Here is a 26,137-nt window from a genome sequence, read left to right on the forward strand (position 1 = left end):
AGTCCTCTTAAAATGTACACAATACAGGCAAATATATGTCAAGTACATGCATTAATATACACATGTACACAAACAGCGACCCATGTAGACACACTTAACTGCTTTTTATTTTGAATTAATAATAAATACACAAGAAGTCTCAAACATAGTGCCGAGAGCTCCCTGTACCCATTGTACTGCCTCCCCCAGAGGGAGTACCTCACAGGACCATGTCACCATCCAACCAGGAAATGGCCATTGTTCCATATGGTGAACCCCCCACAGACCTTCCTCAGACCTCACCAGCTTTTGCACACACTCCTTTGTTTTGTTTTGTTTTTGGTACTAGGGATTGAACTCAGGGACACTCAACCGCTGAGCCAAATTCCCAGCCCATTTTGTATTTTACTTAGAGACAGGGTCTCACTGAGTTGTTCAGTGCCTCACTGTGGCTGAGGCTGGCTTTGAACATGATCCTCCTGCCTCAGCCTCCTGAGCTTCTGGGAGTACAGGTGTGCACCACTGTGCCCGACTCCTTTGTTTTTCCTTGAAAGATTTTAATGATTTCTACTTGTTTTTTCTCCTCCAAATACTTGCAATAATTTTGCTTTATTTTCGTGAGCTTGGAGGACAATGGATGGGAGTGGTGGGAAGGGACTTGTTTCTGTCTTTTCTACAGTGAGTCTGGACCTTGCAGCCAGAAGGACCCTGCTGTTCTCTGACTTAGCCAGGGCTACTAAGCCAACTAGAGATGATTCTTTTGTCTCTGCTGATGTTGTTCTGAAGCGGGACAAGTCTGACGGAGATGGCCAGTGAAGCTAGCTTATTTCCAAGATGGGCATCTAATTGTCGTCAAGCACAACTCAATTAAGAAAATGTCACCTTACTGAACATCGAAGGCTGGCTCAGAAAGGATCCTCCTGTGGTTACATTTTAACCACTGTGCTAACTGGGCAGCCTGCAATCTCCTTTCCTAAGGTGAGAGCCGATAAGCATCTTGATGCATGGTCCCAGAAGCTGGTGAACCAAGGCTAACAAACATGAGATAAAGGTCAGATAAAGAATAATGGTCACTTCCAAATTAATTTGCACACATTTCTTAGGTGATCTGCCCAATACAACAACACTGTAAAAGCAACCTACAAGTTGGCATCAAGGGCAGAGATGACCTTGCCAAGAACCCTTACCAAAAAGGGATGCTTTGCATGAGTTCTTAATAGATTAGTTAATTCTTTGCTGTTTTCATTTTGAAATGACATGTATTATTGGTCTTATTGGGACTCCTCAGAGGTGCTCCCAGTAAGAAAAGCAGCTGCCCTAGAATGACAATCCCCAGAGGGCAGAGCCTGGAGCTGGAGGCAGGTGGCAAGGGCATGTGGAAAGGAGCTGACAGGTGCATGCCTCCAGCAACACAAGTGCACCTGCATGAGGCCATGTCACCTGGGGTGTCAGGACCAGGCTGCAGCTTCCACCTCAGGGGACACCGAAGGGTAAATTCTCCAGGGGAAGTTGACCCTTCATGTGCTTATGACTCTTCATGTGGGGAATTCCCACGGTGGTTCTGGGAGAGACCAGCTGGTTCCTTCCTTCCTCAAAGAACCCGCTCAGTCTTGGTTGCAGGCCTCAGACTGGGCAGATCCAAGGAGACCGGTTCTTCTCCCATCTTATTTGAATGCCCTTGTCTGGCTACAAGTCCAGCAGCAGAATCTCCACAAAGCCTAGGGTAGAGAGTGGGAAGAGCAGGGACTGGGACTTGCCCTTCTTATAATCGTAACAGATTCTAACAACACCCTGGAGACAATAGGAGGTCTGGGGTCCACCACAGACTGAACTCAGCACACACAAATCTCAGTATTTATGTAACCTAATAGTAGCCATGGAGATATGTCTTTCTCCCTTAGTTTCTGCTAGTCTTTCAGTAAGGAAATGGTTTCTTTTGAATCAGTTATCCTTAGAGCCATGGGAAAAATCCCTCTAAGAGTACAAAGAGGAATTCTCAGGAATGAAGTAGAATATTCCATTGCATTATGCCTTCCTGGGCCTATGACACTAAATCAGGTGGGGCAACGCCAGGTCTTGGCGCACCCACCCTAGGTGATAGCTGAGCAATCCATCCTCCTACAGGCTCTGTTGGCGCAAGCCTATCATCCTAGCTACTGGGGACGTGGAGGAGATGGGTGGAAAGTTAGAGGCCAGCCTGGGCAACTTAATGAGACCCTGTTTCAAAATAAAATTTTAAATAAGAGCTTGGGATGTAACCCAGTGGTAGAGGGCTTGCCAACATGCATGAGGCCCCAGGGTCCATCCCCAGCACCGTGAACCAACCTACAACCTCCTTTGCTCTTCTCTTTACATGCTACTGAACTGGGGGGTGCTGTGATGACCATGTGCACTTTCATGATGCTGAAATGTCAGGTGGTAGAGAAGAATGCAGAGTCAGGGGCTGCAGGAGGGCCACCTGGTTTGCAAAGTAACATTTTTAGAATCAAGTACATTCTAGAAATCCCCAGGAAAGGGGGGCAAAAGGCACACAAATGTCACCCAAATCAAAGACACAGGCAACAGGGAAGGGAAGATGGTGCAGATACAGAATTTCTGAAAGCACCATTCCTGCGGTGCTTTCCCTAGGAGGAAGTGCTCAAATAAAAGTGGAACTAAACACACGCTGGAAGCATTAGATGTTAGTGGACTCTGTTTCCCTGCACCAAAGAACTATCTCAAACAGACCAACACTGTTGTCTAAAAGACATTTTCCATGATTTCAAGGAAAAAAAAAAAAAGTCTGCCTGCTACTGATTTCTCAAGTCGCCTTCATCCTGGTCCCTTTAGAACTGGGCCAGTAGGTGCTTGGGGATAGAAGGAGCAGGGAGCCTCGGGTGCCTCCCTCTGGTTCTTCAGTGTTCTGCGAGTGCTTAGGTCCCAAGGCATTCTGCAGAGGTTCCACTCAGACCCTCGGGCACCCGCCTTGATCCTCCGCTGGTTAACAAGGGGAGGAATTTCATCACCTGGAAAGAGGAGCCAATGCTGATGGTCTTTTTTTTTTTTTTTTCTTCATAGTTAAAATTAGAGAGTTCAGTTTATTTCTAAATATTTTCAAATACCAAAATCGGAGTTTTAAAGCATGCTCCAGCTGGCCATTCTGACACTTAGCCAGGGAAAAGTACAGATTCAACAATTAAACTTGAGCTGACTCTTCCAGCAAAATTCTGCCACTCTTGCTTTATTTTAGGAGGATGAGAAGATATTGCACTGTAATTTGGGGGGATAGATTGATATTTTATAACGTAATTTATAGTTATGAAAAAGTGATAAAAGTTTAAGGAAGGAAAGAATGTCTATTTAATCGTCACCAAGCTGGGAGGTAGCTCAGTGGTGGAGCACTTGCCTAGCACTGCAAGGGTTTATGATCCCCAGCAGTGCAAAAACAAAATCCCCAAACTTGTAAATGTCACGTGATATATACATGTATTGAAATATCATGTTACTTCATTAATATGTACACTTTTGTATTTTTATGAATCCGTTTAGAAGTAAGTGTAATTTAAGTAAAATAACAATAGAAATTTATATTTATGGAAACACACGAATCCACTGGGAATAAAGACATTTTGATTTTAATAAAGCATTTTCTTTTTTTTTGCTTTTTGGTACTAGGGATTGAACTCAGGGGCACTTGACCACTGAGCCACATCCCTAGCCTTATTTTGTATTTTATTCAGACAGGGTCTCACTGAGTTGCTTAGCGCCTCCCGTTGATGAGGCTGGTTTGAACTTGAGATTCTCCTGTCTCAGCCTCCTGAGCCGCTGGGATTACAAGCGTGCACCATTGCACCCAACTTAATAAAACAGTTTCACTATGTCTTAATCAACTCTGGGTGGCAGGACATGAAGCTCCCCCGCCCCACCCCCCTCCAGTGTGTAGACTTGGGAAAGTTCCGTTTCGCCTCTTGATTTGAGGACCCTAGTAACGCTGCTTGCTGGGAAGGTGGGATGCGACATGGGTAGGGACCTCTGTGCACTGTCTGGCTCATGGAAAGTACTCGCAAATGCAAGCTCCTTTTATGATCTCCTTTTCTTCCCCAAAGGAAAGGGGGTGAAAACAGAGGGAAGGAAAGGGAAAGATGTGGTCTGGGGAAAGGGGAGGAGAGAGGAGAAAGGAAGCAGCCAGGAGTCACCTGGGAGGGGAGAGTGGCTGGAATTCCCAGCATCTCTTGCAGGCTTCTCTCTCAAACATTTTGTAATAGCCATTATTTAAGGTGATGTTTGTCCCTTGGAGCGCAGTGGCAGGGCCTTGGAGAATAATTAACCTCATTTGACTATCTCAATCACGGATGCCTCTGCGCTTTTGTAAGCCAACGGCACCTAGGACTAAGACACACTGTCCCCCAGGGCACTGCTGGCCAGTCCCAACATGGACTGCAAGGAAATAGTCCTTCTGCTTCTCTTATTTCTGAAATCAGGTAAGATTTTCTTTGCAATTCTGTCATTACATATTCCTATCAATATATTAAAAAGATAGGTACACTATGGCTTTTCCAGTTCAAAATCTAGGATCAAGGAATTCTTCAATATATTAATCTAATGTCTCTCTAAAGAATCTCAGAGTGTGGGGAATGGATGGGCAAAGAAGGTAATGGGTCACTTTTCAAATCTAAATGGCTGTGCCCAAATGATGTTGATTCTCATTGAAAAAATAGTGAATCTCTTTTCTGGTTCTCAGTTGAATTATCTTTTATCATTTTGGTTAACTTGTCATATTCCTGTCACTTCCAAATGTAAGCAACAAAATTCCTCTTTGAGTATATTTTATTTTTTGTCTTTTGAGTATATATTTTCATATTTGACCTATCTGCATAGTGTGAAGTAGCATCTATTTGTTCTGGTTTGAAGAAAGATTTCCATAAGTATATGTTGGGCCTCTTAATGTCTGGAGAAGTCACATGCACAGTTTTTGAAATGATGTATGTAATAATCATACATCATATTAATTTAAAGTTTGGAGTAGGCCAATCACACTTTATACATACACACAAATGTGTGTGTGTGTGTGTGTGTGTGTGTGTGTGTGTGTTACTAATGAGAGCTTATTTAGCTAGAGTATGGGTGGGGTAGCATACTTATCCCCTTTTCTAGATGATGGAATCCAGACTTAGCAAATCATGTTACTTGACCACTGTCCAAACTCCCAGATCAGAAAAGTAAAGAAACCTGGATGTAAACAAGGGCTTTCCAAGAAGGAAACCAGTGTCCTGCTCCCTTTTCCAAATGCACTGAGAACATTTTAAAAAAACACACATTCTAAATGTGTCTGGTAGCTTGCTTTTTTAACAGCTTATTCAGATATAAATCTCATGCTATACAAGTCACCCATTTAAGGCATGCAATCCAGTGGTTTTTAGTATATTCAAAGTTGTTCAACCCTAAGCCCAGTAAAGTCTAGAATATTTTCATTACCCAGAGAAATTCCATGCTCCCTAGCTATTGCCCTTAATCTGTAGCCCTTGGCAACCATTCTTCTACTTTCTATAGATTACAGATTTGCTGTTTTAGACATTTTGTATATGGAATCATGCATTATGCTAGTAGTTCCTCCAATAAATAATATATATAGATACTTGACATTCAACCTATAAATCACCAGATACCACAGGTTGTGCTTTACAGAAAAATGTATTTGAATTTAGTGGGATCCATTTGAAGAACTAGCAAGAAGATTGAACAAAAAGATAGTTGTGAGAAATGTGTGTGATGCGCGCACGCGCACGCGTGCATACACGAGCAGGTGTGAGCATTGTACTTCAGACCATGGAAGCAAGGACTGGGGACACTGTGCACCCAGGGGGCTACACCCAAAGGTTAGAATGGATTTCTCTGCATCAGGATTGAAATGTCTCAACCAACTAGGATGGGAATGTCTTTAACCATCTCTTTTTGAACGGAAAGTGTTTGCTCTTATTCTCTGTGGTGACTCTCATCTTTTCAGTACCCTCCATGACTGGATGCGGAAAACGGCATTTGCTTTTATAGCTGTGGTCAGTGAGGGGTGGATGAACATCTGCACTTCACAGACTGCTAAGTATTTTTTAAACACCACAAGAATGTGTGTGTGCACATACAAGGACACACACCCCACAGTGACGAAGGGTCTCGTGTCATCATAAAATGCGTTGCTTTGATAGCAAATACATCTGCATTTAGCCTGTGGTACAAAAATATTTTTCCTACCAAGATTTGTTTAATGTTTCTTTGTCAAAAATTGTGTTAAACCTCATTGTTATGTGAAGCCTGAAGGAGAATAAGAAAGAGAGAAAGGGAACAAAAAAAAAAGATTTTGGGGAAAAAATTTTTGATATAAAAATATTTGATTCCTTTGAGATGATTTTTTGGCACATCAGTGCCTAAGGTGGATCTCAGCAGCTGTATGCTGTGAAACATCACAAGGTGACATCATTAACGCTAACTTAAAGGATGATACAAAAGGAAAAATTCTCCTGTTAAATATCATTGTTAAATACATTCCCCAAGAACTCTTCCCAAAAGTCAACTTAACTCTTGGAGGATATTCTTTACAGATTTAATGTGTTTTTCAAAACACTTCAACAAAGTCCAACTCTTCTTGAAAACGAGAACTCAAGTTGAGAGAAATGTGAGGTGAAGAAATGGATATGGGCCCCAACTATCTATTTCTCCATGACCTCACACATTTACCAAGTGCTCTGAAAGTTTAAAACGCATCCACCAACTTCCCATTCAACAGTCCATCTTATCAATTTGGCATCTTAATTTGACGAAGGAAAAGCAGCAGAGGAGGTAGAGAGAGGGTGGACTTTGGAAGGTGACTCTGTGTTAACCTATTGTCGTCTGCAGTGCCACTTCCTATCCTGGCCACTCTCTAACCCACTCAGGCTGGCTCTGGTCCCACCACTCCCCTCAAGTGGCCAAGGTGGCCATGTGGCCTACACACATGGAAACTTTTCTATTTTAATTCCATTAAGCTCCTTTTGGCCTCGCCCCTGGGAAAGTCACCAGCATTTATATGAAAGGATGGGAGCTGGGTTCTGCAGGCTTAGATCAGAGCTGCCGACGCCAGACCCAGGTGTAGCAGGCAGCCTCAGAACAGGGGCCATTAGGCAGCCTGTGGGACCATGACTGGAGGTCCCTTGGCCATGCCCTGAGGTGGGGAGGGGGAGCAACAGCCTCTTTGCCTCAGATTTCATCTCATAGAACATCTAAGGCCAGTATTATTCCAGGTTCTGCTTTTTAAAATAATTTCCTCTAAAATGTCAGCTATTATTATCATCATCATCATCAAAAAATCCTTTATTATTGGAAAGTATGTATTGTTATAAATCAAAGAATGGCCTCCACTTATACCCAGGGATGGACAAACCCACGTTAGTTTTGGTAACGCATTTGCCATTGATGGTGTCTTCCCGGCTTATCATCACGTGACAATCAATAGCAAACAGGTAAAATTCATTCTCATTTAAAGTTCCTTGTCCATCAGGGTAGTGATAGTGTCTGTTGCGTGGTTCTGATCGGCCCGTCTAGGTGTTCCGTTAATGAATTACAGCGTTACCGGAACTGTTTTCCTGACTGAGCATTTTTATTCACACCGGTTTCGGCTTCCAAGAACACACCGAGTTTTATTTGGCGGTTATCAAGCAAACAGATGAGAAGCCATGGTAATCATGCAGTGGGGTCAGCCATTGATCAGCTGTTCCACTTTGATCGTCCACTTGTAGGTCAAGGAAGCTCCCTGGATGGCTATGTCAATACCCAAGGGGCTTCACTGTTCGGCGTCCCCAAGAAGCACCTAGGAGCACAGAGCATAGAGGAGTGTGCGGCGAGATGCGAGGAGGAAACAGAGTTTATCTGCAGGTATTTTCACTGTCATTGCACCTGTGCGGGAACCTTGCTGTTTGAGACACTTGTTTTGATGGCAAGAAATTTAGCTGTGGATTTATTAACAAAACTACAATTTAAGAGGAAAAGGGAGTTTATGGGCCTGGAGTTTGGAATCCATTTGCTCACAGTATCTGAAGCCATGACCACTTCTTGTTAAGGTTTATTAGTTCCCCCTTTAGAAAAGTGCTCCCAAGGAAAGGTACCGTGTTTACACATGACATCACCAGGAGCAGCTACCGTTCCAAGTTCCATTTTTTAACTCACCATCAGCAAATATTTATTGAGGATCATGTGGATCAAAGTGTCCAACATGGAGCTGAAGGAGGAAATAAGTACAGACCCTAGATCCAGTGCCTGCTTTTTTGTATTTATGGTGCAAAGAAATCAGAAATAATGTTTAAAAAAAATAAACAGCCAGCCCTAAATATTGCTAAGGGCATAATTGATACATGTGCTACAGAGGTTCAGAGGAAAGAACGACCCCTGGTTGAGACAGGTAGAGAAGGCCTCAGGGAGCAGGGGGCAGCTGAGCTGGGCTTGGAGGGTGGCTGAAGTCTTAAGCTCCAAGACAGGGAGGATTCCCAGTGCAGGAGAGGTGCCATCCTGAGTATACAAGAGGGACCAGGAGGGGCCAAGCGCATCAAAGCCGAGACTTCTCACAGGTGTTGGGCCAGACAGGAAGCTCTGCATGGCCTTGAATGCCAGGCTGAGCAGCCTTGGCAGGACCATGTGATTGGGGAAGGGAGGTGGGAGGCTTCCTTAGCCATCTGTCTGTTTCTATAACAAATTACCCAAGACTGGGTAATTAATAAAGGAAAAAAATTATTAAGTGAACAGTTCTGGAGGCTGGATGTTCAAGACCTGGTGGTTATAACAGTCAGGGGCCTCATGTTGAGCCACAGCATGGTGGAAAATCAGAAGCCAAGTGGGAGCCAAAGCAAGAACAGAGAGAGGGGTGTTGCATTTTATAGCAACTTACACAGGCAGTCACAGGGCATTCCAGGAGGCAAGAGCCAAGAGCATGCCTGAAGTCCACCCACTACGAAAGGCTCCCCGCTCCTAAAAGGCATATGATGACATATCAGGTGTCTTACTTATGAATAAACGGAGATGTTCTAGTATTCCCAGAATCAAGGAGATTTTTCCAGTATTCCCTCCTCCTCCTCCACAGGTCATTCCAGTATCACAGCAAAGAGCAGCAGTGTGTGATCATGGCTGAGAACAGCAAGACCTCCCACGTCATCAGGATGAGAGACGTCGTTTTATTTGAGAAGAAAAGTGGGTACTTTTCCCTTCCCCTCTCTCCTCCCCTTTCATATCCTTCATTGACGAGCCAGAGTGGAGAAACAGAATTCCGTCCCTGAACAGCTCTGTCAACTTGAACATGTGACTTCACCTCTTTGGTTTCATTTTTCTTATGCAAAAAATGAAAGGATTGGATTTACAAAATCACTTCTATCTCTGTGGCCATAAAAATAAATTCAGAATCTTTAAAAAAAATCTATTTATAAAGAGAGACGGGGAGTTAAAAGTTCCTCATGACCTTGGCCACTAGTTCTGCAAGGAGACTGAGGTTCTTGGGCTCCAGCTTCTGAATGACAGCCTGGGACAATGGAAATATGAGATACTTTCAATCTTGATAACATTTGGCTAGGGACAAAAATACTCCTTAAATTTTTTTCCACTTTTTTTTTTTTTGCCATGGTCTATATTTTCTTCAGGCTCAAAATTGTCTTTTGAAAGTGTGCAAAAATCGCAGTTCCTTTTAAAATGCAGATCAATAGTCCCATAGTTTAGTAGGAGAGGTGGCCTGGATTCTGAGGGAAATTGCACATCTTTTTAGGGATGCAAAGATGCCATTCTTTGTAGCATTTATATATGAAGATTTAAATGCAAGATGACACTTAATAACTATCTCCTATACTGTGGTGCTGGCCAGGCACCTGCAACCATTAGTTACAATTCAGCTCTCCACATATTCTGTAACACAGATACTACAGAATATAAGATATATCAGATTTCTTGTGTTCTTGACAGTGATTTGAAAAACATTGTTTCTAGTCTCACCACAAACCATAAGATTTTTAAAAGTATTCCTCTAGGTTCGGGTTATTGCTTTATCTCTTTCAGTTTCTAGGTTTGCTTGGCTGCAGCCCTCTTGACCTCTCTTCCTTACTCTGTCTTTAATTCTTGAGATCAGATTATTAACCCTAATCCTTATCTGTTATAGTTATTAGTTCTTACAAATAGTGAGTAAAGGATGAGATAAATAGGATCACCTACTATCCATCAGATTAAAAAGAAGTGGGGGTGGCAATTCTCCCCACAAAATGTTAAAATTTAAATATGTCATTTGTAAATTGTTAACCAGAAGGAACCTGGGGGTGCCTGTCAGGCTTGGTCTGAAGTCTGAAGTTTGAAGGCTTGGTTTGCTTGTTTTCAAGAGAGCAAAAGGTTATATAAACTCTGGTGAGGACATACAAACAAGAACGAGGCGAAAAGTCAAAAGTCAGTCATTTTTGATCCTTGTTTCTTTACTGTGGAATATGGATCCGCTGCTAACCTACCATCCAGGGGTTCTGCTGGGGACACTCCATGTTAGATCCCTGCCACTTGCCACCATCTCCAGGCCAACCCTCAGAGCCAAGCCACTGTCATGTCTGGCCAGGTCACTGCAGTCACTGGTTCCCCTTCTTGTAGCTGCACAAGTGATCTTTTAGAAATGCACCTTTTCTCCCTTAAGCCCTTCCTAGGGCACTTAGCACAAACCCCGGACTGTTCCAGAATGTAGCAGACCTTGCACTAGGGAAGTCCATGTTACGTAAGGACTGCTGCTTATTTCTGTCATTCAAAACGTGAAGTCGTCATCACTCCTGCCCCTGGACCTTGTCACCTCCATCCGGTTAGTGTAACTGTACAGGAGAGCTGGGCAATATAAACAAATGACACTTGGGACCTAAGACCCACCTCATGGTGACAGAGGTGGGTGGCACACTAGAAAAGGGACCATCCTGCCACTGTGGGCCACAGGTGGGTCTCAGGCTATTTCAAAGACAGGATGAAACCCATTGATTAACTGGTGAGCTGAGTAAGTGCAGGTTGGTTGAGAATATTTGCTGTGAACATTTAAATTAGACACATTTCTAGAACCCCCGTTTGGCATTTTTTTTAATTACCAGGAACCTGAAAAAATAGAAGTGGATCGGATCTCTTTTGGCCTCTGAAAAGCCTGCCCCCACCTGCCATCTAAAAAGCCCCTCCTGTTCTTCAGTTCTGACTCACCCCGCAGTTTATTTTCTCTGTAGTGCCTCTCATTGTGAAGTTAGCTCATTTCAAAAGGCCCAGCGGTTCCTTTCCATTCCAACTCTGCTAGAGTGTGAGCCCCTGGGGACAAGCCTTCGCCTGCTCTGTATTTATTGTATGTGTTCCAGCCCCATCATGGTGCCCGGTACATGCAGGGGCTCAGGACAGAGTTTTCAAATGAAGGAATCTAAGTACGAGAAGCCTCAGCTTATGGTGCCCTTCCTGGTGCATGTGACTTTGTTCAGCAGGAAGCGGCTCTGCGTTGGGAGCGGATTCTCTGGTTGGGACGGTGTGTGCAGACCTTGCTCCTGGGGTTTCTTGCTTGGTTTTTTTGACCACAGTGTGGAAATATTTCAGTCTATCTTTCAGAGTGCAAGACTGGAAATGGGAAGACCTACAGAGGGACAGTGTCCAAGACGAAGAGTGGCACAGCCTGTCAAAGGTGGAGTGCCAGCTACCCCCACAAGCCAAAGTAAGTCTTTCTCCTTTGCCTTTGTGTTCACCCTCCGTGTTCAGATGATCCCAGCACTTCCAACTCAAACCAGAGTACGTGGCGAGCAGAGAGAGCCTCTGAGATGTAGATACAGAACAGTTCAATTTCTTATAGCACAAAAGCCAAAGTGGTTGCTTTCTGTTTACTCATATCGTTTTTTGGAATAACTAAAACACAGAAGGAAGCCCAGTCAAAAGAAGACCAGCACTATGAACTTGAGGTTGAGGCTGAGAAAAAAGGCAAATTCAGTGTTGTTCAGGACTGGATGTGTCAATCCAACACGCTGAGCTAGAACTCACACCACAGCCCCCCTCATCATGCTGGAGCCAACAGTTCAGAAGACACAAGAATGAAATGCAAATCTTGCAGCATGCCTACTATTTGATGTCACTCTGCTTGCAATTTTCCCAGTTTGGTGTCAGGTGGCATTACGTTTTCTGCCACGAAGCTTATCCAAAAGGATGTTAGTGTCTACGACCCTGCCTCTCACCCCAAAAGGATGTTAGTGTCTACGACCCTGCCTCTCACCCCAAAAGGATGTTAGTGTCTACGACCCTGCCTCTCACCCCAAAAGAAGGACCCCTGGAGATGGGCAGATGGCATGTTCCCATTAGATAAAGTAAAAAATTCAACCCGATGTCCGGATCATAGGCTGCCAGGTAGATTACCCCGAATCATCTAGCTGAGGCCCAGAGAGGGTGGGGATTACCTGAAACAGGGCCCCCAAAGAACCTGAATCAGAAACTGCCTTTTTGGACTCCAAGTTCTTGTGCTTTTTATCTAATTTCTCATCTCTACATGGCAACTCCTCTGTAGCAGAAAATGAGCCTAACCCCTTCTCCCAGCCCCATCCAAACACAACTCAGACGTTGGAATCAGACTTGAAAGTCTTGACCTGCTCCGGGGTTGTTAGGACCTAGGCATGATCTGCTTTGCTTCACACGGATGTTGACTATGAGGCAGGGGTACACACTCCTGGTGGGTTTTTTGTTAAGTGTAAGTGACAGAATGTATAGAAAGATTCTAATGTAATCCTGGGTGCGAAGTTCACAGGGACAGAATGGTATCCGCCTTTGTGATATTTTTAGGAGAGAAGGGCCACTGTTGAAAGCAGGTTTTTAAAATGAACAGAGGCCTCTGTCTTCCTACTGGCTGAGGTAGAAATACAGCCTGCCTCTAAGACTCGGCCGTCAGTGTGAGCCATACAGCATGAGCCACTGTACCCGGAACAGTGTCAACTGAGATATGCAAATGGACAACTCAGGGGCGTCAGTTACTGGCCCAGTGCATTGGGATAACAAGCGCTCAGGCCCGAGTGTGGACACACACAGCATCCTGCCGACTTGCCCTCCGCATTCTGCCTCTCTGAATATCAGCCAAGTGCTCCTTTTCTGTCCTCCACAGGTATTCCCCTGACAAGTTCCCCAGAGAGGGCCTGGAGGAGAACTACTGTCGCAACCCAGACAACGACGAGAAGGGGCCCTGGTGTTACACTGTGGACCCAGAGAAGAGATACGAGTACTGCGATATTCCCGAATGTGAAGGTTAGAAATGGCGCTAGAAAATGCCTGCTCTTCACCAGCCAAGTAATTTGCTGTGAAGCTACTTCCCACGGGGGTATTATTAATAACCAATCAGTGCTGCAATTAGTCGTGCATTCACCTGTCGGGAAGGAGCACAACCCCCAGGTTATCATGGATTCTTTTTATTCAGATGCTACTTCGACATGCACAAATTTAAAACTAGTTGTAAATTCTGTAAGTCTTATGCTGAAAACTCTTAACACAGTATAACACTCCAAGCAGATTCCCAATTAAATACTAAATTAAAACCACAAAATCAATGACATTCATGTAAGCAATATTAATTTAATGTGAGAGATTTTACTGTTTTGTTGAAGCTAAGCAATGAACCAGTTTGGGGGTCAACAATCCCTTATTTTAGTGAGCCAATCTATTTAAGTGTGCTTCAAAGGTCAATGATAATACATGGAAACAGACTGGAAAAAATTTTATTTCATGTTTCCAGGTGTATATATTGGAGGGAGGGAAATAGAGCCAACTGGGATTCATACAACCACGCAGCTATTGTATCATGTGACACCTCAGCTCATTTCCTTTATTGATTTGAGCCATGGGGAACCTTTATTTGGACACTATATCATCAGTCATTTGAACTTTAATATAACAAATGCATGATTTTTATGTCAAGTCTGCATCTATTTTATGACCCTTAAAAGTCACAGTTGTATTTTACTCTGCCCCACCACATATGTGAATAATTCAATATTTCCAAATATTCAATAATTCCAAATTAAAGACTCAGTTTTAAAATAAGTTAGAAAGCAAAAACAAAAAACAAAAAGCAAAAAAAAAAAACCCAGCCCAGTCATGCTTCTCGTCAATATGAAAAGAGAATGCTGCTCTACAGCGAGGTCATAGGCACAGGCTCCAGCAAGAAACCCTAACAGATATGGTTCCCATGTATTTGGCAGATCTGAATAATTTCATAGAGTTTCTAAATATCATTATTGAAACGAAGATGCCCAGTATTTAAAAGTGTCATGCAACCAGGTGCAGCGGGGCATCCGGTCAATGTCGCTACTCCTGAGGCTGTGCAGGAGCTGGCGAGGGTGAGACCAGGCTAGGCGACTCAGTTGAGATCCTGTCTCAAAAAAAAGAAAGAAAAGAAAATCGTGGTAGAGAACTGACAGACTGCTGGGACCATGGGCACCCTCCCCTCCCTGCCTGGGATCTGGGCCTCTCAGTGCAAGGACAAGGCATTCATGAGCTTCTGAAGTGGGTCATGATGATTAGTTGAGGTGGCATTGACCAAAATAGCCTAAATAAACCATTTGAAGAAGAGAATGACATTTTGGATTGTATTAGAACATTCTGAGTCTTGAGCCAACGTTGCTTCCTAGTGATTCTTGGAAACCATGTGAGAGCATGGCCAGTCCCATGGGGGACATTTCTAGTGGGATTCTAGTCCTTCTGTCTGTTTTGCTCCATTTCAGTTTCTTTTTTTTGTTTGTTTCTTCCCTCCTTCCCCATGCTGCTCAGAGGAATGCATGCACTGCAGCGGAGAACATTATGAGGGGAAAATTTCCAAGACCATGTCAGGAATTGAGTGCCAGGCCTGGGACTCACAGACCCCACACGCCCACGGATACATCCCTTCCAAGTAAGTCCCACTGATCAAGACTCTGCAGACTCTGTCGTTACTTGGATGTCTTTGCCTGTCTCCGGACGGTTGTGGATTCAGAGCTGGCATCCTGCCACATTCTTCTTATCTTTAGTTGTTAGAAATGCAGAATCTCAGACCCTCTGCATCGAATTTGTATTATGACCAGATTTGCTGCTGATTTGTACATACATTGAAATTTGAGAAGTACAGGTACAGCTGTACTTCTTGTGTGTTTCCCAAGTATTTCCCTCTTCTCTTTCTTCTTCCTTTTCCTTCACTTTATACCAGCAAGATTCCTCACCGAGGGTCTGTGAGTATACCTCAGGGGTCTTGTGAATCCCCTGATACTTGGTGTGTATTTATGTTGGTGCATTTTGGGGGGCAAGAATTCACAGCTTCCACCAAATTCTCAAAGGCAACTATGAATTTTAAATGTGAATGGGAGTCCCTAATCCAGAAACTAACGATGATCTCAGGAGTAAGGTTCTGTGAGGATTCTATTTCACACTAATTACCCTGGAAAACACCTCCCCGCTGTAGCTAGCTGATCCAGTCTCTGTCTTTAAGATCTGAATATGTCAACTTACTGGCTGCCAGATCACTATCTCTAGGTAGTGACTAATTGGTGTTTTAAACATTGCTATTATTTGTAGCAGAGTAACCAGAGTTTGCTTACATCAATTTTTCCAGATGGCCAAATTGATAAGGTTACTGATCTTGTTCAGTGGTTTTTAACCGTGTAAATCATTAGAAAAATAATACCTGTAATGCCCAGCTAATGTTTCTTCCTAGATTACCATCGTATCAAGTGTAGCCTTTGTTCATTTACCTCTTGGGTGCCTGACTGTGCCTTGCACACTTTAGGTGCTACATACCTGCTCACCTTCGAAGATTCTCATCCATGAATGCAGATGTTCAGTGCTCTTAGAATGCTTTTTTGTACCAATAAAATTTTTAAAAAAATTCTTTTTGTCCATTCAGATTTCCAAACAAGAACTTGAAGATGAACTACTGTCGAAACCCTGATGGGGAGCCCCGCCCGTGGTGTTTTACCACCGACCCCAACAAACGCTGGGAGCTCTGTAATATTCCCCGTTGCAGTAAGTGTGACTCTTGTCCCATGCTCCAGGGTTCTGACCCGATCTGCTCTTAGAATCAAGAGGGAACGTGTGTTGGTTCCTTACTGCAGGGTCTAAGAAGTGACCTGCAAGTCGTATGCCATGCTATTGCTTTGTAACTTATTGATCTTTTAAGACCATGTATTGGCTCCTGTAGGTAATTGACGAGAACATCCTTTATCATGCTGTCTGTTTTCCCCTATCAGAGACTTGTGCCTCTTGCGAGAATGTTTAGAGGTAGGCTCTGGGGGGCAGCTCTGGTGTCCCACTTCCCTGAGCTAAAGGGAGACCAGAGGCATGCTCTGTTTTGTGGAATACATTATCAGGCAGAGTTTCTCTAACTGTGGCTTTGTCATCAAGGGGGTGACTCTGGGTACCCAGTTTTTAGCATGGCCAACAGGGCACAGTGGCAAAGGGGCTCAGGAGGAGAAGATGAAGTGGAAGACCTAGTAGACGTGAAATGGAGGAGAAACAAGAGCTGAACGTCTAGTCCGAGACCGTCGCTGACGGCTGAAAAGGGCCAGCCAGGGCCAGCTTCCCTCCTCTGCTCTGACAGGGTCCTTTGGGATGCAGGGGCTCCTTGGGTGTTCTCCCTCTTCATGAGAATCAAGTTCTCTTGATTTTTTTTTTTTTCCCATCAAGAATGTCTTGATTTCTGATGCACATAGTTTTCCTTGAAGACATTTTTGGCCTTCCTTCCCGTTGACTCTGTCTCAGTTGTGTCTTTTAGGGAATATCAGGCTGTGTTCCCTCAGTGATCACAAAGTCTTCCCAGGAAAACGTGGGTCATTGGCTCATGTATGGATTTAAGGTGGGATGGCACACTTGCTGATATTTACCATGTGTGATGAAACGAGCCAGGAGACTATAGAGAGAAGCATCTACCCCCAGGGTTGATCCTGCAGAAGCTCCTCATGAAATGGTCTCACAGACACAGATGCTTCTAGATGGACTTCTGGAGATGCTAAGCAGTTTTTAAACGCCAAATTCCAAGACAGAGGTTGGCAGAAGAGGCTGAGTGCCCTGCAGTTCCCTCCAGCGACACCCATCTGAGCATTCTTTATTTGAAAAATATTCATCGTAGTTTATTTTCTCCATTCAAGCAACACCCCCGCCCTCTTCTGGTCCAACCTACCAGTGTCTGAAGGGAAGAGGTGAAGACTACCGCGGGAAGGTGGCCGTGACCGCATCCGGGCACACCTGTCAGCGCTGGAGTGAGCAGACCCCTCACCCGCACAACAGGACTCCAGAAAACTTTCCCTGCAAGTATGTCCCCTGATGCCCTTCCCTTTAGGGACTGTGAGGTCCTATCGGCTCTGCCTTCACTTCAGTTACTAGAGGAATGCAGGATTAAAGTATTGAGGAACGAAAACGGATCAGGCATGTGCAGGGGACGTGAAATTCAGCAACTGTCTTTTTCCTGTGAGAATTTTTCCCAAAGTGTGGTCCCCAGACCAGCAGCCTCAGCATTACCAGGAATTTGCTAAAAGTGCAAATTCTTGGGACTTACTCCAGACCTAGTAAATCAGAAACTCTGGGAGTGGGGCCCAGCCATGCATTTGTATTTTACTTGTTCATACAAAGTCAAGAAATGTACTTCAACTGTTTACCCAAAAGAAGCGTCTGTGGCTTCTTTCTGTGGAATCCTGTGGAATCCCGCTCTGCTCAAGCTTCTTTTGGGCACCTGTTATTCCATGTGTGTGATCTCACAGCTTTAAATGCATCCATATCCAAAATCAGCATCAACAGGCGTGTGTGCACCTTATTTATTTACACTTTTTGAAGAGCTAAACTCCTCTTTCAGAGGTTTGGATGAGAACTACTGTCGGAATCCTGACGGAGAGACCACCCCCTGGTGCTACACAACCAACAGCAATGTGAGGTGGGAATACTGTACCATACCATCCTGTGGGAATTCTCCAACCTCCACGGACCCTCTGGATGTCCCAGGTAAGAGGCTTTATAGAGCCCAAGGACGCTCCATGTGTCTGCACCCCACGTCTGCACCCACTGTGTCAGAGCACAGTGGCTTTGTTTCCTTCAATCCTGCTGTGGTCAGGGAACATGCTCTGTGATTTCAGTTACAATATTTTAAATCGGTTGAAGTTTGTTTTATGGTTCAAAACATAATCATTTTCCATGTGTTCTTGGATGTGACTTTGTTGTTGGGTAGAGTTTCTCTAAAGGCCAATTAGATAAAACTGACTGATAACTGTTGTCCTGTGTTCCGACTGATTTCCGGTCACCTACTTTGATCACTGAGGGATGAATGGTGACAGGTCCAACCTTACTGTAGATGTGTCAATTTTTCCTTTCAGTTCTAACTCTTTTTGCTTTATTTGTTTAGAAACTCTGTTGTTAGTCACATGCACGTTTAAGACACTTGAGTGTTCTTGATGAGATGACCCCTTTGTTATGATGTTATGTTTGTCTTCATCTCAGAAAATATTCCTGTCCTGAAGTCTGTTTTTGCTGTTATGAAAACAGCCATTGAATATGTTTTTACTAGTGTTTGTGTATCTTTTTTAGCTTTTTTTTAAAAAAATTTTAGTTGTAGTTGGACACAATACCTTTATTTTATTTATTTTTATGTGGTGCTGAGGGTCGAACCCAGGACCTTGCATGTACTAGGCAAGTGCTCTACCACTGAGCCACAACCCCAGCCCACATTTTTAGCTTTTTAATGGAGATGTTTAGATCATTTTTATTAATGTAATTGTTAAAATGGTTGGATTTAAATCTACCATCAAGTCAATTGTTTCTCTTTGTTCTATTTGGACTTTGTTTCTTTTTGTATCTTTTTTCCCCCTTCATGTGGAATGACTATTTTATGATTACCTTTTATCTCCACTACTTACTTATTAGTTAAATCAATTTTTAATGGTTTTGGCATTTTCTTTAATGTTTACAACATACATCTTTAACTTATTATGTTACACCTTCAAACAACATTATCTTTGTTGATACATAAGAACCTTAAAAAATTGTACTTCTACTTCCTCTCTCAGGAATGTTGAGCTAGTAGAGAGAATGTCTGGTAAAGAGAATGGACTTCTGCTATGTTACAATCTCACATTACATTGATGCTATTTTTTTGGATTTTACCAGTGATCAGTGGGTTTTATTATAGTCATACTTCTTGTCTGTCTGTTCTACTTTTTCTGTTTTTCATCTAATTCTTTTTTTCTTTGTACATCAGTTTGGAAAACTTCTTGTAATTCATTTTCAACTTCACTGTTTCTTTAGTTGTGTCTTGCCTGCTGATCAGCGCTTTGAAGGAATTCTTCACCTCTTAAGTCAGTTTCTGTTCCACTCATTTCCATTTTACTTTTTTCTTGTTTCCTCCTCCTTGCTGAAGTTCTCCATCTATCATGCACATTGCCTACCTTTATCAGAAAATCCTTTAACATATTGATCATGGTTCTTTCACAATTCCAGTCTGATAATTTCCAGATGTGGTCATCTCTGAGAGGCAGTGGACCTCTGCCTAGAGCCTTGGGTGCAGGCCCATTGCCTGCCCCAACCCCTAGAAGCTTGAGGCTTTGGCTAGTATGAGCACAGGGTCTGGAGAAATACATGAGTCTCCTGTCTGTCCACCACTGACAGTCACCCCTGCTGTCTGCACCACTGGGGTCCTGCTCTACTGTTCTCATGAGACCCCAGTAGAGATCCATAAAGAAGAGCTTGCACAGGATTGCAGTTTCCAGCTATAAATACTCTAAAGTCCCCCCCCCACCCACTTCTGAGTTTTAAGTAAAATATTCCAAGAAAAGTAGGTCATAAGTTCTAGAATGCTATGTATTTATTGTGTGTGTGTGTGTTTGCTTGTCCACAGGCCTGCTCATATGGACAAGAGAACAGTGCACTTTAGTATCACAAAGGGCTTTACCTGTCTCTCAGTCGTTATTCAGCGTGATTTCTTCTTTTTCAGCTTTAGCACCACCTGAGCAAACCCCTGTGGTCCAGGATTGCTACCAGGGCAATGGACAGAGTTATCGAGGCACATCGTCCACCACTATCACAGGAAAGAAATGTCAGTCCTGGTCATCAATGACGCCACACGCGCATGAGAAGACCCCGGAAAAATTCCCAAATGCGTAGGTCCTTGATTTTAAATCACACATGGAGCAATAGCCAACTTAATTTTCTATTGGACGACCTGTGCTGTAAGCTGACTTCTTAGGACCAAATCTCCTAGGTCAGAATGGGAGGCAAATCATCCAGGACACTTGCTTTAGAGCAAAAGGTCTGGGAGAGGTTATAGGCTGACTGTCTTTCTTGAGTAATTTTGTGAGGCAGCGGGGTTATGTGGAGGTGGTGAGCTCACACCAGTGGAAAGCTCAGGAGAACAAATTACCAAAATCTTAGAAACAGCACCATTGCCCAGCACCTGCTAATATCAGTGCAGTTTTTTAGCTCTGGAATTTTATCACTCCAAACTCAAACCAATGAAGTGAAGTTTGTCTTGGGTCACAAGTCAATCTTTGTATTTATATCCACACCTATATCTAATCTTACCCGCATAGGCACCTTGGGTCCTGTGCACTACTGGTCTAAAGGGCTGGGGTTTGTCAGAAGAGCAGAAGCAGGAAGGCAGATGAGAGTCAGGAAGCACACAGATGCTGAAAGTGAAGTGGGAAGGCAGATGGACACAAGGCTAGACTGACCAGAGCAACCTTTCTACCACAGTGGCCTTAACCTATATGCAAAAAGCTGTTTTCCCTTGATGAACAATAAGCACAAGACTGAGATCTTTTAGAATGAAAGATTGACCCGATTCCCTGTCTTTCCTCTTGGAGGCAGTTCCTGCACTGAATGTTAGGAGATGGAGCTGAAGCAGACCATAGACATCTTGCTGAACTAAGGAGAGAGGCCGGAGTTTGGCATTACTGAGGCAGCTAGGATTTTTCTGTTGTGTAATCTTGAGAAAGATCCTGGGGAGAGGAGTTCCAGCAACATGCATAGAGGTCTCCTCAAGTCTCTGGCTAAACACAAGGCCACACATGCACAGGGAGAGAGTCTACAAAGAAAGGTGTACAAAGAACAGTAAGTGGGGAAAGAACAACGGCCGTATGTGGTATAAGCAGAGAATCCCTCGTGCTGGGATAGACTTACGCTGAGCCACACCATAAAGATATTAAATGTAAAAGTCTTAAACATCTCAATTAAAAGGGATAGAATGCCACGTTGAATGAAAGCCAAAGCCCGGTTATGTTTTCCTTACAATAGTGGGTCTTTAAATATAAGAACATTGGTTAAAAACTAAAGTGGGTAAAATAACATACCAGGAAAACATGAATCAAAAAACAGCTGGGGTGGTTTTGTCAACATTAGATACGTAGCTTTCAAGGCGTGAATTAATACCAGAGATATAAAGGACATTTCCCTAAGAAAAAAGTGTTCATTCATCAAGACTCAAGACTTACCACTGCTTGTGTGTGGTATCCTGGTACAGAGCTTCAGGGACATGATGCAGAAACTGACCACAGCGGGAGAAGCAGGCAAGCCCACAAGTAGAGGTGGACGTTTCCTTGCTTCTCTATAGGATGGTTTAAATCCTCCCCAAACAAAATATAGAACAAGGGAAAAAATCAGAAAGGATATAGAAATTTCAAAGTAAAACAACCTCTTTAGCCCTAAGGTGAACTACAGATTTGTGTTTGAGTGTGCATATAGCGCTCACCAACAAGCCCCACGTGCTTGGCCCATAAATTTAAAAGGGTTAAAATTATACAGTGTGTTTTCTACCACTGCAGAAGTCAATGAATGCTTTTATTATATAAGTAACAAAGCATTTGGGAAATTCCCAATATTTGGAATATATTTGAAAATAATTTAAGAGTCAAAGAAGAAATCACAAATTATTTTAGAAATGTTTTGAACTGAACAATAGTAAAAAAAAATACATCTAAATGTGTGGAATACAGACAGTGTTTTTAGGGTTTTATAATTTTAAATGCTCTTATTAGAAAATAGAAACATTTAAAAATCAATGATTTAAGCCAACAGTTCTCCAAGTGTGGTTTGAAAAACCCTGGGGATTTCAGGGCTCCCTCTAGAGAGTCTATGAGGTTAAAGCAGTCAATGTGTTAAAGATGGCTTGATTTTCCCTCCTCAAGTGTCTACAGAAGCTGCATAATATGCGGTACACTGTTTGAGGGCTATTGGGAGGTGTGCTTCTTTATTCTTGTTTTAAGAAATCCTCAGTCTTAGTTTCAATGCAGTAAATTTTTATAGCATATATCACAAACAATGAAAGCTGAATGGGATCCTCCACACTTATGTCCTATAAAAATAAAAGAGGGCATATTTTTCAACTCAATTTGTGAGGCCAGAAAAAGAAAAAACCCAGATACAGAAAGTAGACCTGGATTTTTTTTGCAAGAAAATATACAAAAATTATCTATTGTGAACATAAATATAAAAAAACTTAACAAGTGAATCCAGCAATATATAGAAATCATCTTTATCATGAACATGATAAACATGATAAACAAATGAAACTGCCCTTCAAGAATGCAAAGTTGGTTAACCTCTTTTAAAAACACCAATGTTATCCAACATGTTAACAGAATAAAAGTGTAGATCTTATGATTATATCAATAGATGCCAAAGAAAATTTGACAAAATCCAACATCTTCCAGGACAAAAAGTCTCAGCAAACTAGGAGTAGAAAGAAACTTTTAAAATATGATTAGGGCAACAGAAGAATTAACATCATCTTACTGAATGGATATAAAGACATCTGGGAAAAATTGTGGAATACCTTATTTTTATAAATTATTTATAAAATCCTTAATTTTCAGCAGTTATCAAACAGAAAATTGCAGTTGCTTCAATAGCATTGTTACATGTCATTGTGATTTGAACATATAGAGGATATAAATATTAGTTAAAATTTTTAACTTTTAAATAACTTTCTTCTTAATCTCTTCTATTTCCAATTTTCTGGGTAATAAAAGTGCTTATGATACTCATAGCCAGGACATCTGTCCAATATTTACACAGAAGCATCATTAAATATTTCTAATTCATTAAAAAAAATAAATAAATAAAATAAAACATGATTAGGGGCATCTACCCAAAACTTCCAGCTAATGACCAATAAGTACCTGAGAAAGAATATTCAACATCTACGCCATCAAATAAATCAGAATTATAACCTTAATGAGATACTACCAAACAACCAATGGAAATGACAATTAATGAAAAGCCAGACAACAGCTGAGGGGTGTCAAGGGTGTGGAGTAAGAATGTACAGCTGTTATATACACTGGCCTCTTTGAGAAATCAACCTGATGGCTTCTCCTAAAGTTAAATTGACATGCACCTACCCACACACTTGCAATTCTGTTTCTTAAATATTACCCTAGGGAAATGAAAATGTAAGTCCACAAAGAGAGCTACAAGAATATTCATATCAGCTTAATTTACAATAACTCCAAACTGTAAGCAACTGCAATGTTCACCAATAAAAAAACAGAATCAATAATTTGTGGTTTATTCAAACAATGGGGCCCTATGCAGTAATGAAAAAGCAGCAGCTACTGGCACTCTCAAGGAGCATGATGGAGCTAAAAAATATTATACTAAGGCAAGAAGCCAAATACAAAAGTACGTATTCTGTAGGAGTCCATTTATATGAGGCAAAACTTAATGGTGGAAGGAAACCAATAGCATTTGCTTTTGGAAGAGGGTGGCAGAGATTGAGCTGTGGCCTCTGGAGCTTCTAGGTGAGAAAATGTCCTGTGTCATGGTAGAACGTGGGTTGCACAGGTAACTGTGTTCTCAAAGCTCATCAAACTCCATTTTGCACGTTTGTCCTTCGCTAGATGTAAAGTAAGCCGCAACTAAGGGAAAGAGCAGGACTCTGTTTGTATTGCCTTGACACATCCCAGTGACTGGCTTCCTCCCGTGGGGCCTGGGCTGGAGACTGTGTCACTTGCCTAAAGGTGGATTCCTGTAGCACTTTCTAAGTTTCCTCACACTGCTGCAGGTCATGCATCTGAACCGTAAGGGACCCCAGGGATGAGGATGCTGGGAGGTTGGGACAATGTTCTCAGGGGGCTGTCTCCTCCAGTGCTCTCTGGGACCCTCACCTGCTATGTCTCTTATTCAGTTGTTGTTTTTTTTTCTGGCTACTCCTGTACGACTCCTCAGGGCCCCTGTTTCCCCAGATATCTCCCCTTAACCCTTTAGTCTGCTTATTAATCTCATCTCTCAGTCCCCAAGTGGCTACAGCTAGCAGAGGATGGGCCAAGAGAGGAGAGGATTCCTGTTCATGAACACACCCTACAAAAATGACCTCAGGTCTGAGAATTGTTTTTCCAGGCCAGTTTTCATAAGGCTTTGGAACCCAGACCCATTGGTCTACCTAAAGTGACATTATTTCCTCAATTTAATTTTATGGCAAAAGTACATTTGAACTACATTGTCAGTAAATAAGCTAAGAGAGCTGGCCTGGGAATATTATCATTATATATAGACCCTTGCTTCCTTGGGTGATATGTTTTCTTTCCAATTTACATTTTCCTATGAATTCATCTATAGAGGGAGATAGAGATTTGCATATGCTTAAAAAATTAAAATTATCCTTCAAAATCTATATTGGCTATCCCTGGGCAGTGTATTTGGCAGAATGTGTGAGAAGAATATTATGATATTTTGTCGTATGTATTTCTGTGTTATCTCAGCTTTTACATGGAGCCTATATAACTCTTGGTTAAAAGGGCCATTTGTGTTTGTGGCTCTATCATGATGATCACCTTTAATGGGGATATTTCCAAGTCACTTGTTGACACTTTGTTATAGTAAAATTCAGTGGGAGCAGAATTCTCCCACCCTGGTGACTTCATTATTTTGGGATTTGCAGTGGCTTGACAATGAACTACTGCAGGAATCCAGATGCTGATAAGAGCCCCTGGTGTTACACCACTGACCCCAGTGTCAGGTGGGAGTACTGCAACCTGAAGAGGTGCTCGGAGACACCCGGGAGTGCTGTGGAGTCTGCCACTGCTGTCCAAGTTCCCAATGTACAGACCACTTCTGAGTCAGGTGAGCAGCCTGACCCAGCAGGGGGTGAAGGAGATGGAAAATCTTACCAGTGCAGATGCTTCCCTGCTACACAGGAAGCTGAGTGTTGGTGAGGGTCTGCCGCATGGGGTGGGGGAGTCAGGGCTGGAATTGTTGCCTGAAGTGGGTGGGCAGTTTCCTCTGGACTCGTGCAAATCCCCCAGGGTGTTCTGACTCCCTACTCACTGGGTTATCTTGGTGTCCTGACAAAATTCTCGAACACCCTGCTAAATTCATGATTATGTCCAAGTCAATGAGCTTTCCTGGTAACGTCTTGAAATAGGCAGTGTTCGCTGAGGTCTCTGGCATCCCGGGGTCCTAGGGATGTGACACCCGTCTGGGGCCAGCCCACACTGCTGCATTTCCTCCCTGTGGCCTTGAGTCCACGCAGGGCCCTAACCACGGCTTTCTCTCCCACAGACTGCATGTTTGGGAATGGGAAGAGCTACCGGGGCACCAAGGCCACCACTGTCACTGGCACTCCATGCCAGGAGTGGGCTGCCCAGGATCCCCACAGACACAGCATCTTCACCCCACAGACAAATCCACGGGCAGGTCTGGAAAAAAACGTAAGCCACCTGGATTCAGGTTTCTCTTTTGCCTTTGGCTGACCGATCTTTGGACAGAATTGGTCCTGGGTTCTAGAAAACCAGCCTGGTCTGATCTTCCTTGGGGGAAAGGAAGGGAGGGCAATGGAGAGATTTCTGGGGACTAAGGCTGGTGTCCATGTGGGACCTGCAGGAAGGACCAACTGTGTAGATGCCCTCTACCTTCAGACCCTCCAAGGTGCCCACCCCATCCATCAGGGGAGAGGCCTCACAGCTGCCCCCCCCCCCCCCCCCCCGGACATGTAAGCACTGCATTCTGTGATTCAGAGGCTTGTAGGCATCTCAACAAATCACTTTTCCAAAAAATAAGAAAGGAAGGAAGGAAGGAGGGAGGGAGGGAGGGAGGGTAAGGAAGGAGGGAGGGAAGGAAGGAAGGAAGGAAGGAAGGAAGGAAGGAAGGGAACACTCCTTCAGTCCTGTAAGGACCAGAGTGTGATGTCCCTGCTTGGCCCCGGGGAAAGGAGCCGCTT

The 26,137-nt window shown here is 43.2% G+C and overlaps 1 protein-coding gene across 2 annotated transcripts in view; it reads left to right on the forward strand.

The window, feature by feature from the left end:
* Positions 1-4,390: 4,390 nt before the first annotated feature.
* Plg (plasminogen) overlaps positions 4,391-26,137 on the forward strand; it is a 33,893-nt gene continuing 12,146 nt past the window's right edge. Inside the window, exons 1-12 of one of the 2 annotated variants that reach the window (XM_076859383.1) lie at positions 4,391-4,439; positions 7,725-7,860; positions 9,059-9,165; positions 11,548-11,662; positions 13,088-13,227; positions 14,746-14,866; positions 15,851-15,969; positions 17,091-17,253; positions 17,792-17,937; positions 19,919-20,084; positions 24,860-25,041; positions 25,480-25,628. In XM_076859383.1, coding sequence (XP_076715498.1) covers positions 4,391-4,439; positions 7,725-7,860; positions 9,059-9,165; positions 11,548-11,662; positions 13,088-13,227; positions 14,746-14,866; positions 15,851-15,969; positions 17,091-17,253; positions 17,792-17,937; positions 19,919-20,084; positions 24,860-25,041; positions 25,480-25,628 — 1,593 coding nt within the window. The remainder of the gene's footprint in view (positions 4,440-7,724; positions 7,861-9,058; positions 9,166-11,547; positions 11,663-13,087; positions 13,228-14,745; positions 14,867-15,850; positions 15,970-17,090; positions 17,254-17,791; positions 17,938-19,918; positions 20,085-24,859; positions 25,042-25,479; positions 25,629-26,137) is intronic. The other variant, XM_076859384.1, reaches the window with a different exon arrangement.

This window comes from Callospermophilus lateralis, chromosome 6 (genome assembly GCF_048772815.1).
Source record: "Callospermophilus lateralis isolate mCalLat2 chromosome 6, mCalLat2.hap1, whole genome shotgun sequence".
Taxonomy (NCBI): Eukaryota; Metazoa; Chordata; class Mammalia; order Rodentia; family Sciuridae; genus Callospermophilus; species Callospermophilus lateralis.